Below are 15,145 nucleotides of genomic sequence, written 5' to 3' on the forward strand. Positions count from 1 at the left end.
GTTTAAAAAACAGTTTTGTTAATAAATCTTAATTTTTAGAGTGCTCCTCACACTAAAGGCAAACTGAGAAAGCACCAATTACTGCAAACGTGCTGCCAACTTCAGGTAATTGTAATTCCGATATAGCACCATCTACCTACTATTAATTCATTGTGTATTGGAGGTAACAGCCTTAAGACTATTTCAATCAAGAATTCATTGTTAATGGAAATACTTTCAACTTCATCCTACAGCACCCAGTTAGAGATGAACTTGAATGTCACTAGTGCCTATGGAGGTGGTGAAAGCCATCTCAAAAATGATGAGCAACATGATGAGCATCAAGGATTCCATGCTGAAATCATAAGCACGGAGGAGAGAAACTGACAGCGCAGCTCCAACCCTTCTCTCTCAGGCCTGTGTTGCGAAGTTGGGTAGAGTACTTGTGAATTGGAAGGCAGGAAGTTAGAATTTGGTGTGTGTAAAATGCTAGGGGGGGAAAGTAGTGCATGGTCCCTTTAAAAGATGATGTGCTTTTCCTATGCTTAGAGATTCAAGAAAAGGAAGTTTGTGGGCAGCAGCTTGTGGGTTTGCAGGTGCATAGAGAGCCCCTGAATTGAAAGATTTGTATCAAAAAGCCATACAGTTAACAGGCCAAGCAGCAGTTTAGTTTTTCTTTTTCAAGACATCACCCCAACGTTAGTGTTCTTTCTCAAGCAGGCACAATAAGCGTTGAGACTATGATAGTCTGCCATCAGTTTTGTTGTTTTGTTACGTGGTTCGAATGTCAGAAATCAGGCTCCAAAAATAGGTGGTCTGCTCCCAGTTCTGCCAGAACAGACACCCCAGAGAAGTACAGAAGAAGGGCCTTATGGATGTACTGAAAGGCCACATTAAAATCCTCAATATTTACATTGTCTCCTGGGAGATGATTGCGCTAGACCAACCAGATAGAGGCAGACTTTGTTGTAAGAATCCCAGTATTTTGAAAATCAGTGACAAAATGAAAAGGACAAGCTAGATAATGAATAGAACAAGCCATAACATGAATCAATAATACAAGACTAGATTTCTTAAATGGCAATGTTTCCTCTACGTGCCATAAAGCTTTTCGATCCCAGATTGGTTTCATCAGACATCTTCGGATTCTTGCAGTATGTTCATTGTCACTTGCAAGAGGTAGCTAATAAAATTAATTTTACAACAATTGTATCTCCTCATCCTTTGGTTAATTCTGTCTTTAGTTAAATGGGAGGAATTATTGTTAGTAACCCACTGACTAATAATCCCATCTGCAATTATGGAGAGTATCAGTGATCTTCTGAGTGAAGGTTCTCTGAACTTAATGATTCTTCATATACTTAATTCACATAAAAAAATCATTTGTCAGGACTTGGTAATACACAGCTTGGTTCGGTAGTGATCTTGCTGGTGTTTGATTTCAGTTCATCATTGTTGATGTATGACAAAGTTGAAGGAGACCACTGATGCACATGGTGTGTTGAGTCATTCTGAATATGTATCCAGGTAGTCCAACTCCAGTATTTATATGGATGGCCAGAGTCTAAATTGTGATCCTGTGGGGTCGTGTGCAATAACAGTCAAGATCGGTGAGTGGCGAAAGTAGCCTCTTTATTGAGCATCTGCAGTAACACAATTTGAGGCAGTGATGGAATCCAAAGTACAGTTTTATAGCAGCATCTGTTATACAGTTTTTACATACATTAAAATTTTAGTATTAGAATGTCACATAGTTGTATCTATTGGACACAAATTTGCATGACATCTGCCCTGGGAAGCAGGAGATTGTTTAAGCACTTGCTAAATGTTACTCCTGTTGGGATTCGAATGTCTGTCCGGTCTGAGCTTGCATAAGAGGTGTTAGTCCTTTTGTCTTTAAAGTTAGAAATGTTAGTAAAAATACTAGACCTACATGATCTAAATAAGTGAGAAATTGTGTATGTACTAAATAAAAGAATCGAGGATATTAAACTGATCTCCTGCAGCTGGAGCATGAGATTTCATTCACTATTGCCGGTTTTGACATTTCTTACACATTCATTCACGCAGTTTCACGGAAGTGCTGTTTTGATAGTAAGTTTCTTAAAGGGGTAGCGGCTCTATTTAATATGTATTTTAAAAAGCACATATTAGTGGAAGACACTGATGTTCTGCAACCTATTCAGGTCCTGCGAGATGGTTGCTAAGGGCTAATTAATATTATAATCTTTCCATAGTTTTGAGTGAGTTATGGAGACACGATGGCGGGGATGGCATTGTTCTGAGTAGGTTGCGGTATTAACACTTATTCAGGAGTAGCCTTTGATACAGCAACAGGTCTAAGTGCTGTTTGCAGCATGGGCTCAATAAGAATTGAAAGGTGTGAAGAAGCAGTAATGGGTTGGAAGGGATGTTTAATTTAATTTAATGTGGTTTTATGAATGAGTGAATGGAAATGCCATATGGTAAACATAGAGCGGTTGTGAGTGAGTTGGTAAAGAGAATCATAATACAATATCTCACAATCCCAACTCAACATTCTTTTTTCTTATGGCAATATGTGAAGAAAACAGCAGCATCAATCAAAAACCAGAAAAAAACTGGTAATCAAACTTGATAGATTTATATAGAGCACTGTGCCACAAAATTCAGTACTTCAGAACTTGACTTATCTTACTGTGCACTGGAATACTGTGCACTTACTTGGCAAAAGTCATCACATTTGCTCAACCCCTCATCTTTGGCTTTCTTTCCTCCCAAATATCTTTCCTCCATTCATCGCTAATGGATGAAACCCACAAGCTGGTTGAAGCCATCTTTTCTGCACCTTATTTACTACTTCATGTTAACCTGTTCAACCAAAGTACGGGCCACTTTCCACCTCGGCACTCTGTATGGAGTAACTTTGTCAAGAAAGATCTACCAGCAAATATTCTTAGGACCAGGTAATGGGAAGCACAGGCTCAGAAATTGCTTGTGATGAGCCCAATCTGTCAATTTGCAAGCTTTGAATTACCTTGATTAGATTGGTCTTTGCTAAACTGTTGCAGGACAAATCGTGGCATCTGAGTAACCAATCTGCAATGCTGCCACCTTTGAAGAAACATTATAAATACTTGTGGAGAGACACAACAGTGCTGCACATTACTGAGGAGTGTCCTCTCCACAGACTAAGTGGCAGACAAATTACCTTAACAGTGGAAAATTTTTCCCATAATTTCCATTGACTGCAGTTTAGCTACCTGTCCTTGGCGGCGCACTCAGTCAAATGCAGCCTTGATGTCAAGAGCAGTGACTCTCACCTCACTTCTGTATTTCGGCTTTGTTCATGTTTGAACCAAGGCTCTAATGAAGTTAGGAGCTGAATGGAGTGGTGCAACCCAAACTGAATGTAAGTGATCAGGTTATTGCAGAGCAAATGCTGCTTGATGGCACTGTTGCTGTCCCCTTTCATGACTTTACTGATAAAGATTTTTTTATTGAAATCAAATGCCACTATTTGTTGTGGTGGAATTTGAACCGGAGAGTCACAATATTAACTGAGACTCCGAAAATATTATCTGGGTCTTTAGAATATGTGTAGTTTTTTTAACTGGATAACATCTGTATCACTGGGCCATGACCTCCCTTGAGATAAAATAAATAATAATCAGAAACTGCTGGGAAAACTCTTGGACAGAAAGCAGACATAATATTTTAGGTCCATCCCCCTCCTTCAGAAGGGAGAAGTTGACTCTGCTTTCCTGTCTTGGATGCTCCCAGACCTGCTGAGTTTTTTTCAACAATTTCTGTTTTTGTTTCTGATTTCCAGCATGTGCAGTTCTTTTTTTAAAAAATTAAGTAATAATTTGCAAGAGCACTTTGTCTGGGTGAGAAGTTGTTAGTTGTAGCCTTTACCGGGAGATGAATGGATATCTAGGCTGGTCAATCTTAAAAACCCCATGGTGTGTCACAGAGAGGAGCTGTGAATTCTCCCAGAGTCAAGGCTAATATTCATCCTTCAATTTAACACCACCAAAAAACAGTTAACTGAAATTTTTCCTGCTGCCTGTGGGAACTTCTGCACAAATTGGACTTGAAGTTTTTGAGAAATGTTTGTCTTCTGGATGGCCAGTCATGAGTTACTAGCTCTGTTCAAAATTTATCCTACTAAGAACAGCAATAGTGCTACACAACATGATGGGCAGTTGTCTCAATATGAAGATGGGACTTCGCAAGGATTGTGCAGTCAGCGCTCGTACTGATACTGTCATGGGCAGATGTAACTACCAAGCTTTCTCTGAGTGCTGCTCAACATAGATGAGTACAGCTTCATCACCTGGGTGGTGTATGTTGTCATTAGCAGGAGAGCAGGAGATTTCCTTACCCGTGATGCCATGAGACTTTCATGGAGTTCAGAGTCAATGTTGAGGATCTCGAAGGCAACTCCATCTTGATTGTGTATCTCCATGTCGCCAGCTCTGCTGGGTCTGTTCTGGTGGCGGGACATGAAATACCCAGGGATGGTGTTTTGTTGTCTGGAAATTTGTGTGCAAGATATGATTCTGAAAATATGGTGATGTTAGGCTGTTGCTTGATTCATGTTGTGAGAGCAATACATTCTCCACTTTACTATTACTGTCAAGTGATGGATCAATGTTGGTTCAATGAAGAGTGCAGGACAGCATGCCAGGAGCAGCACCAGTCATGCCTAAAAATGAGGTGTCAACCTGGTGAAGCTATAACATAGGACAACTTGCATCCTAAACAGCATAAGCAACAAGTGATAGAGCCAAGAAATTCCACAACCAATGGATCAGATCTAAGCTCTGCAGTTTTTCCAAATCCGTACTGATTGTGTCAGGCTATTGCTTGATTTGTCTGTGAGACTGTTCTCCCAATTTTGACACTCGTTCCTAGATGTCAGTTAAGGACAACTTTGTAGGGTTCAACAGGATTTTGTTCTTCATTGTTCCGGTGCCTTAATTGATGCCAGGTGGTCCATTTATTTTCATTTCCTATTTCCTTTCTGGCAGTTCATTAAAATTGAATGGTTTGCCAGGCATTTCAGAAGGCAATTAAGAATCAACATCATTGTTATGGGTCTGGAATCTCATATAAGTCAGACCAGGTAAGGACAGCAGTTTCCTTCCCTAAAGGACATTAGTGAACCAGTTGAGTTTTTCTGACAATTGACAGTGATTTCATGGTAATCTTTTTAATTCCAATTAAAAATTCAACTTTTGTTGAATTCAAATTCCACCATTTGCCATGGCGGGATTTGAACCTGAGTCATCGGGTTACTAGTCCAGCGACAATACTACGAAACCATTTCTTCCCCCATAAGGAGTAAGATTGGTCATTGATAGAGATGGTGGAGGTCATAGTGGTAGATATGAATGGCAGTTGCTCTCTAACCAATTTGATAAATACCTATTATGTAATGTGCAGATGGAGTCTGAATATCAAATCACTATACTTGTGACATTAGTAGTAACAAAACTCCCTTTATGTCATTTCATGTACACTGCAGTTATGATGTTATTTCTATTACCTGCATTCATTCTGCACAAATACAGTAACTGTGATTATCAATAGATTGCAAAATTAAGCAATAGTTTGTACCAAATAATTTTGGGTAATTAATGTGTTAACAGCATCAACTGTATTAACTCTTTTGTAAGTCACTTATATGATACAGTTAAGTGCTTTAAAATTCATTCCTCTTAAGCTTTGTCTTTTTTTTCATTTTTTATTTTCTCCCTTTCTTCAACTGGAGAAATGAGAAGGCTAACATGCTCCAAAACTTATCTATCAATGTTAAACTTGAAAATCTGCTGGTATTCAGTAGTAAGGTGGATTTGTTCTATTTCTCTTAACTGCCATTCACATTGTGCAGCATTCCCAGAACTACCCATTACATCTCCTCTCCTCCCATTCCTACCATTCCAAGGTTGCCCTGCTGATGTAGCTTGGTGCGTTGGTTTTATGCCTAACAGTATCTTCCCGTAGAATGGTGCAGCATCTTAGCTGTCCTGGGTAGTCCTTTGTAGTGCATGACTATAATGAAATGATGGGTTATAATATGAAATTGAAATGATTAAAGTTTTATAGGGTAAACTGTACATTTAAAAGTTGAGGCTCAACTGTTCCTTTTGCCTCCTCCTCTTCAGGTGCATCAGTGCTCGACCAGTAGAGGTAGGAATGGATGTCACTAGTCGATGTACACTTGGTGACCCCAACAAACTGCCGGAGGGAGTACCACAACCAGCCAGGATGCCATTTGTATCAGATAAACACCCTCGGCAGACTTTAGAAGTGATCAACCTCCTGAGGAAGCACCGGGAACTCTGTGATGTGGTGCTGGTTGTGGGCGCAAAAAAGATTTATGCACATCGAGTGATCCTATCAGCTTGCAGCCCCTACTTTCGAGCCATGTTCACAGGTGAGCTCGCAGAAAGCCGGCAGACAGAGGTGGTGATCCGTGATATCGACGAACGTGCCATGGAGTTGCTGATTGACTTTGCTTACACATCTCAGATAACGGTAGAGGAGGGGAACGTGCAGACCTTGCTGCCGGCTGCCTGCCTGTTGCAGCTGGCCGAGATCCAGGAAGCATGCTGTGAGTTTCTGAAGAGGCAACTTGATCCATCCAACTGCTTGGGAATCAGAGCTTTTGCTGATACCCACTCCTGCAGAGAACTGCTGCGGATTGCTGACAAATTCACTCAACACAACTTTCAAGAGGTGAGAGATAATAAAAAGAAACAAAGACTTGTGATGCCAGTGTAATTAAACTTAAGCAATTTGTGCAGTGACCTTCAGAGGCTGTAGGGGTTATATTGATCCAGATTCAACAATCGCTTATTCATGATGCAACAAATGTAGATGTTATGTATTTAATGTTAGAATATTGAACTTGGCCAGTTTGTTGTTTTGGAGACTAAATTATTTTCAGAAAAGAAAATTATGTTATTCCTTGGAAATTACTTGAATGTTACAGAAATAACATGAGTTTTACATTGTGCTTATTGATTTATTCAACAATCTGTATTGGTAGTGAAAGTATTGGGGAGGCAGTGGCTTTGTTGGAATTCAGTGGAGATGTAGGTTCAGAACTCAAATTGCAAATGGTGGAATTTAAACAAGATGAATAAATTTGGAATTAAGAATTGGCAATGGTGACCATGAAACTTTATTGGTTGTTGTAAAAATTCATCTGATTTATTAACATCTTTTTAGGGAAGGAAACCTGCTGCCCTTACCTGGTGTACCATAAGTGAGTATAGATCCACAGAAATGTGGTTGCCTCTTAACTGCCCGATGAAATAGCTAGCAAGACCTTCTGTTCTATCAGACTTGCACCAAATGGTTAATAAGGAATGAAAATGGATGTCAACGGTAAATCTAGCCCTGCTGATCCTGCAGTGACCTTCGGACTAACATTTAGGAAGGATGTTATTAAATTGGAGAGGGTTCAGAAAAGGTTTACCAGGAATTTGCTGGGACTGGTGGGTTTGAGTTCTCAAAATAGGCTGGATGGGATGGGAGCACAGGAGGTGAGGGGTGACCTTCATAGAGGTTTATGAAATCATGAAGGGCAGAGATAAGGTGAATAGCAAAGGTCTTTTCCCTAGGGTAGGGGAGTTCAGAACTAGGGGACATCATTTAAAGGTGAGAGGAGAAAGTTTAAAAAGGACATGAGGGGCAACGTTTTTACACAGAGAATGGTTCGTGCGTGGACTGAATTGCCTGAGGAAGTGATGAATGCAAGCACAGTTACAACATTTAAAAGACATTTAAATAGGTACATGAATAGGAAAGGTTTAGAGGGACTAGTTTAGTTTGAGAATGTGGTCAGCGTGGACCAGTCTGTTTCTACGCTGAATGACTCTTCTGACTCTGTGACTCTATTTGGGGGATTGTGCCAAAACTGGAGGACCTGACACATCAAGCAACAGACCAGTTGCTCTGGGAGTGCTCAACATTTATTCAGGAACCCGTGAAACCTCATGGCATCAGGTCAGACATGCAAAGGAAACATCCTGCTGATCATCACCTTTCGCATAGCCTCAGCTGATGGTTCAGTTCTCATTTGTGTGCAAGGTGGAAGAAGCATGGAAGCTGACAAGGGTTTAGAATGTACTCTAGATGCGAGACTTCAATGCCGTATCACCAAGGCTGGCTCATCGACTGAGCTGGCCAAGTCCTAAGACACAGCACTGGGTCTGTGGCGGGTGGTGAGGTAACCAACAAGAAGGAAAAGCCTACTTGATCTCATCTTCACCAACCTGTCTGTTGCATAAGCGTCTATCCATGATTGTGTTGGTAAGAGTCACTGTCAAGTGGTCCTTTTGGAGACAAAATATTTGCAGTCATCTTTGACCAAAAACACCAAATGGATGATCTATATTGGCCTCATCTTGAGGTCCCCAGCTCAACAGATATCAGCCTTCAGCCAATTGAATTCATTTTACGTTGATATCACCAATTGCTGAAGGGACAGGATATGACAAAGACTGTGGGCTTGATAACATTCTGGCAATAGTCTGCTCCATGTAAATTCACCCCAATTCCTGTCGATTTATGCTGTCATATTCATCTACTCTGAATCATTAACAGTGTGATGGAAGGTGTCGTAGATGGTCCTATGAAGCAGTACTTACTCATCAATAGCCTGCTCAATGGTACTCAGTTCAGGTTCTGCTTGAGCTACTTAACTCCTGACCTCTTTACAGACTTGATCCAAAAATAGACAAAAGACAGCTGAATTTCAGAGGCATGGTGAGATTGACTGCTCTTAATCTCAAAGTAGCAATTGTCTGAGTGTGGTAGGTATCAAGGAGCAACAGCAAAACTGGAATTGATGGGAATCAGAATATTCTCCATTGGTTTGAGTTCTGCTGAGCACAGAACTTCCTTGGGGTAATGTTCCAGGCTCAACCATCTTCCATTGCTACCTCAATGACCTTCCTTCCATCATGATCACTTTAAAAACATCATTTGTAATGTGGGCTTACTGGTTGTGCCAACATTTACTTGCCATCCCTAGCTGCCCTCAAGAAGGTGTACTGAGCTGACTTCTTGAACTTCAAGTTAGAATGATGAGTGGTGTAGAGGGGAATTTGCATCTGGTGGTTCCATCTATTTGCTGCCCTTGACCTTCTAAGTAATAGTGATCATGGATTTGGATGATGTTGTGTACGGAATTTTGTTGAATTTTCTGCTGTGCATCCCATCGATTGTGTACGCTGTTTCCACTATTTGTTGACGTTTCAGTGGAATGTGGATATGGTCTCAGTCAAGTGGGCTGCTTTATCCTGCTTGCTGTCAAGCAACTTGAGTGTTGTTGGAACTGCATCCATCCAGGCAAGTGGGAAGCATTCCATCATTCTCCTGACTTGTGCCATATAGATAGTGGACAGACTTTGCAGTACTAGGAGATGCGTTACTCTCTACACGACCCCTAGTTTCTTACATGTTGTTGTCGCCACCATATTTATGTGGGTCTTCAAGTTTAGGTTCTGATCATGGGGTAACAACCCTTAGTACTATTTGCACCTGGAGATACTGAAGGAGTGCATGTCCATTTGCAGCAAGACCTGGACACACTAAAAAATGCTGTGAAGGAGGGAGCAATAAAAAAGAAGCATGTTATCTAAATGGTGAGAGGATGCAGGACTCTGAGATGCAGAGAGATACAGGTATCCCAGTGTATGAGATGCAGGAGGTTAGTATGCTACAGCGAGTAAACTGGAAAGTTGATAGAATGTTGTGGTTTATTGCAAAGGGAATTGAATCAAGAGTAGAGAGGTAACGCCTCAGTTATTACAAGGCATTGGTGTGACCCCATCTTGAGTATTGTGTATGTAATGGTCACTGTACTAATGGAAGGATGTTAATAGATTGGAAGCGGTTCAGAGAAGGTTTTCTTGACTGATACTAGGAATGAGAGGATTGCTGTAGTTTACGTTATGAGGAAATGTAAGACAGTATCCTCTGGAGTTTAGAAGAGTCAGAGGTCGCTTAATTGAAGCGTGTAAGATCCTGAGGGAATTTGACCAGGTGGGTGTTGAAAGGATGTTTCCTTTCATAGGAGAATGGAGAACGAGAGGTCGTAGTTTAAAATTGAGTGAGTGTCCATTTAAAAGAGAGATAAGGAAACTATTTTCTTTGAGGTTTGAATGTCTTTGGAATTCCCTTCCTCTAAAAGGCAATGGATGCAAAATTTTAAAATATTTTCAAGGCAGAGCTGGATAAATCCTTGATTACTGTGGGCATGAATGATTACCGGAGATATGGAAGAATATAGAGTTGAAGTTAAAATCAGATCAGCTATGATCTTACTGAATGACAGCAGGCTCAAAGGGACTAAGTGAACTAATCTTGTTCTTTGCCACACAAACATATGAACGAAGAACAATGTTCAAGCTTGAGTTGATAAGTGGCAAGTAACATTTATACCACACAAGTGCCAAGTAATGACCATCTCCAACAAGAGACAATCTAACCATGTTCCCTTGACATCCGATGGCATTACCTTTGCTGAGTCTGCCAATACCAACACACTGGGATTACCATTAATCAGACAGTGTACTACATTTAAATACAATGGCTACAAAAGCAGATTAGAGGCTGGGATATCTGTGGTAAGTCACATCTTGACTCTTCAAAGCCTGTCCACTCCCAAGAAAGCTCAAGTCAGGAATGAGTGCAACTCAACAACACAAAAAGCTCCACACTGTCCATTAGCCCAATTGATTGACATCCCATGCACCTGCCACCTTGAAATTCACTCCTTTCACCATGTTGGAAAGTGGCAGTATTGAGTACTATCTACTAGATACACTGCAGTAACTCAATAATGCTCCCTCGACAGCACTTTCCAAAATTGTTTATCACCTAGGAGTACAAAAACAGATATACGAGAACACCGCCACCTGTAGGGTCTCCTCCAGGCCACCTGCCATCCCTTACTGTTGCTGGGTCAAAATCATAGAAATCTGTTCTTGACAATGGTATTTGTGTATGCCTATAATCTGTGAAAGACTTTTTAAAAAGAGCAGTCAACTTGTTCCTGATCAATTTCTTTCAAGGGAAGAATCTGTTTTCTTCATTAGTGCTGCTAAAAAGGGCAAGTAATTTACTTGCAAACCTTAATGAATGGTTCTGTCAGGTTTCTGTTGAATGCTACTCCACCATCCAATTTTTGCTGACTGGGAACGCAGAAGTGGGAAGATCTAGTTGTAACTCTTGTTTTTTTGTGATGCTGCGTGCTGGTGCCCCAAACTGCCATTGTTTTCTTCATGCATGTTTCCATGATACACTTTTAATGACATGACTGTGAGGGTATAGATTTGTGTCCTTGATTTCCTCTTGAATTTCTAGTCTTGGATGCTTTTTTGTCATTTTAAGTCAGTTATGAGTAAAGTCATGTGATTTTCTGAATCGGGAAAGGAAATTGAAGTTTATGACCCTCTCTGGCTTCAAATAGTTAAGAAAGAATGTCGAACATTAAAATATGGCGTGTAATCTGGCTTTCTTGATTTGAATAATGTCAGTGAAATCTGAGAGACTGAGATGGAGACAGGTTCAAGGGAGCATGTGATTGAAATCATTCAAATCCAATGAACACGTTATCGGATGCAAGGCATAGAAATTGCAAGGCACCATATGAACCTGAGTAATTTCTCTTTCAGTGCTGTTGATTTAATTTGGGGAAAGTGGTCAAACCTGTTGAGCTTGCACTTCAGAACAAGTGTGAGCGAAATACTTAGCATTATTTGTTTTCGATCAAAAATACTGTTCCATTGTCCTTGTGTTAGGATCTATTCACAGCTTTCTCCACTTCCTTTCCAATCAAAACAACTGGAAACAAGGAAGTGGGATAATACTTTTTCTTAAGTGGAGAATGGGTACATGAGAACAAGCTTCACGCTTTTCCGATTTTTCCCTGTTGCCATGGTTGAGAGAAGAATACAAAGGGCAAAGGGACTTTTTTTTAATGTGTCCTCTGTGACTTCTCAATTCACTGTGGCATTAAAACTAGTCAAAATGATCACACTAAAGGCGAATACAAATCCCCGGTGTAACACTAACTGCTATTTGTAGTGACTGGACTGGCAATGGGAAATGAAAAAGTTGCTCTAACTTTTTATATTTTGTGCCTCACAGCTTTTCTTTTCAACATGTTATTGATTTTAATGTTTTAAATCTCATGAAAAGGTTACATCTACATATTAAATCTATCTTGTTAGTTTGGAAGTATTGGTAGACCGCTATGTATTTCCAGCAATATCTTTTCTCAATTGATCCCTTGAGTTGTTAAATGTAATTGAACATTATGTGGGGAACTGGATTGTTGTTTACAGATGGTACATTTTTGGAAAGGTCAAGTTTCACTTTAGGATTGGCTTGGACCCAGTGTTTAAGTATTTTGAGATGTGCGCGACGTTCTCGTTAGGGATAAAATGTTGTCCGTGCATAAACGTAGTACAGACTTACATTTTGCAAGAGCCTTAAGGCAATTCCTTGAACTAAGTATGAACAAGTTGCGGTGCTGCTGGTGTGATTTGTAAGTGTCAACTATTGCTTTGTTGAAAGCTATACATTTGTCATTCAACTCTTAGTTGTTATTAAAGGAGAAAGTTAGATCAATACATTTATCTGCCTGGTCTTTATATTCTTTAGCAATGATGCATTCTTAAGGTACAATCTAGGAGACTATTCACTAAATAGCAATTTCAATGATCCCTCTTTGTTTTATCTTGCTACTTCTGGAATTTATCACTAAGATTTATCACTGAGATTTATCAACACATGTGGTCTATTTTACAGTAATGCTCCAGGTCATACTTTGTTGACCATAGCATTTCTGTACCACGGTAGAAAGAAAACACTAAATCATGCTGTTTCTGTGGTTTCTTTGAAACAAATGTTGGTGAATTTTTTTTAATTTTGTGTGTTTTAACATTTGTTTGTTTCTTGATATTGAGACACTCCAATACCTGGGGCACTTTTCTATATAAAGTGGATTCACTGTTATTTTTCAATTGCTGGATCTAAAACAAATCCTGTAATTTCTTCCAGTCTTTGACCTGTTGCAGATTCTTTAAATGCCTTTTGGAAACTCTCCAACACTGACATATTGAGAACTTTGAAGATCAGATAAAGTTCCTGAAGTAGTTGTGAGAGACTGTATGAGAGTTACTTTTCATTCAAAACACAATGCAAGGAAGTGATTGAACCAGGTGGTGCAGTTCTTCAGAAAGAAGCAACGGTTTACTAGCAAGATGAGTGAGTTGGTGTTAATCAGAGCACTCCAGTACTTTGTCAAGAACAAAATTCCTTGTCAGTGAGCTTAAACGGTCAGTGCGGACGTTTTATTTGGCAATGAGAGCAAAGGGATACTTTATCCTTGTTTGGCATTTGCACACAGACACTTAGTAGGTGTTGTTGGTTGATGAGGAACTCTGCCTGCTCCTTTAGGAATGTTGTGTCTGACCGTAATGCCCTCAGTGCTGCCTTGGTTGAGACTGGCTAACTTATTCCAGAATAGAATCTGTCCAGCTCAGCCCCACTATAGAAACCATTCGTATCTCAGACCAATTCTTCATCTTTTTAAACAAATATCAAGTCTTTGTACTGTGTGAGTTTGATGTGTCTATTTTAACCTTTATTTAAATAATTATTTTATTGAAAGGAAACAGTTCCAAGGAAAGGACCACGAGCGGTAAGATTTACCTTGGCAAAAATAAATTACCTTTCAGTGCGCTCTGACTGAAGACTATTTCACCCAGCTTGCCTGTGCCACCTTTTTTGGTAAAACTGTCCAATTAGATACCCTCCTGATTTTTTTTTCATAGCTATGCATATTTTGCTTATATATAATTTCTTTATGAATCTATTTGCACTAATTTTTTGGACAGTACATTTTTGATCATCATAAAAAGAAATTCACGCTCATATTCTTTGGCTCATTATCTTAAATCTGACTCCTCAAATGACTGTCCCACTGGAAGTGGCAACAATTTCTCCTGACTTACTGTATCAAAACCCTTCATAATTTCAGACACTTCTATTAGTGACTATGCTATAAGGAAAGTGATCCAAACTTCCTAGTTCTGTCCACACAAATGAAATTCTTTATCTGTAATACTATTTTAGTAAACCTCCTCTGCTGTCTTCCCAAGACCTGGCAATTTCCCTTGAAGTGTAGTGCCCAAAATTGAACGTAATGCTCCAAATGAGACATAACCAGTGATTTATAAACTTTAGCGTAACCCCTTTACTTTCATAGTCTGTCTCCATTAATAAGACCTTGGATACTCTATGCCTTGTAATAGTGTTATGAATTTGTCCTGTCCTATTCAAGGATTTGTGTCTGCCAACACCAGCTCTCTCAATTCCTCTAACTCCTTTAAGATTGTGCCGTTTAGTTCATTTTGCCTTCTCATTCTTCCTTCCAAAGTTTCTTCCTTCCTTCACAGTTTTCTGTGTTAAATTTCATCTGTCACAGAGTCATAGAAATTATTGCTTGAGGCAGGCATTTGATCCATTATGTCTGTGTTGCTGATGGAACTTTTCAGTTTAATAATATTTTGAGCATTTGGAGCTTTCAGTCTGTAGCCTCATGGGTTATGGCAGTTCATGTACATATCCAAATACTTCTTAAATGTGAAGAGGAATTCTACCTCTACCACCCTTTCAGGTAGTGAGTCTCAAACCATTGACCTGTCTGAGTTAGACAAATTTTTGACTTAGAAGGCTATTTAGGGATATGGATCGGGTGAGGTTGCAAATTAACAGTGAAGTTAAAACCATGATTCTCTTGAAACGTAGGGCAAATTTTGAGTGCCCAAATTTAACATACCCTGCTCCTAGTTTTATGTTCATCACCTTCTGGATGGAAAGTATTTTTTCTCTTCAACTCCCTTAACCCTTCTACCAGCTATTTAATTTTATTCCTCCTGGTCATTAATGTCTGTTGCTAAGCTCCTTCCAAACCTGTAACTCTACCAAATAGAAGAACACAGGCAGCTAATACATAGGGATACTATTCATGTAAGTTTCCCTCCAAGGTGCACACTATCTTTACCTGGAATTATATTGTTGCTGCTTTACTGCCAATGGGTCAAAATCCTGTTGAATTCCTTCCTGTAATATGTTGACAAGACATAAATGCAGT

General features: G+C 39.7%; 1 protein-coding gene across 8 annotated transcripts in view; it reads left to right on the forward strand.

The window, feature by feature from the left end:
* klhl20 (kelch-like family member 20) overlaps positions 1–15,145 on the forward strand; it is a 78,600-nt gene that overhangs the window by 18,847 nt on the left and 44,608 nt on the right. For all 8 annotated transcript variants that reach the window (XM_048602260.1, XM_048602257.1, XM_048602261.1 and 5 more), the window contains one exon: positions 6,132–6,705. In XM_048602260.1, the coding sequence (XP_048458217.1) occupies positions 6,163–6,705 (543 nt within the window). In that variant the 5' untranslated portion in view covers positions 6,132–6,162. The remainder of the gene's footprint in view (positions 1–6,131; positions 6,706–15,145) is intronic.

Source organism: Rhincodon typus, chromosome 10 (assembly GCF_021869965.1).
Source record: "Rhincodon typus isolate 14 chromosome 10, sRhiTyp1.1, whole genome shotgun sequence".
Classification (NCBI taxonomy): Eukaryota; Metazoa; Chordata; class Chondrichthyes; order Orectolobiformes; family Rhincodontidae; genus Rhincodon; species Rhincodon typus.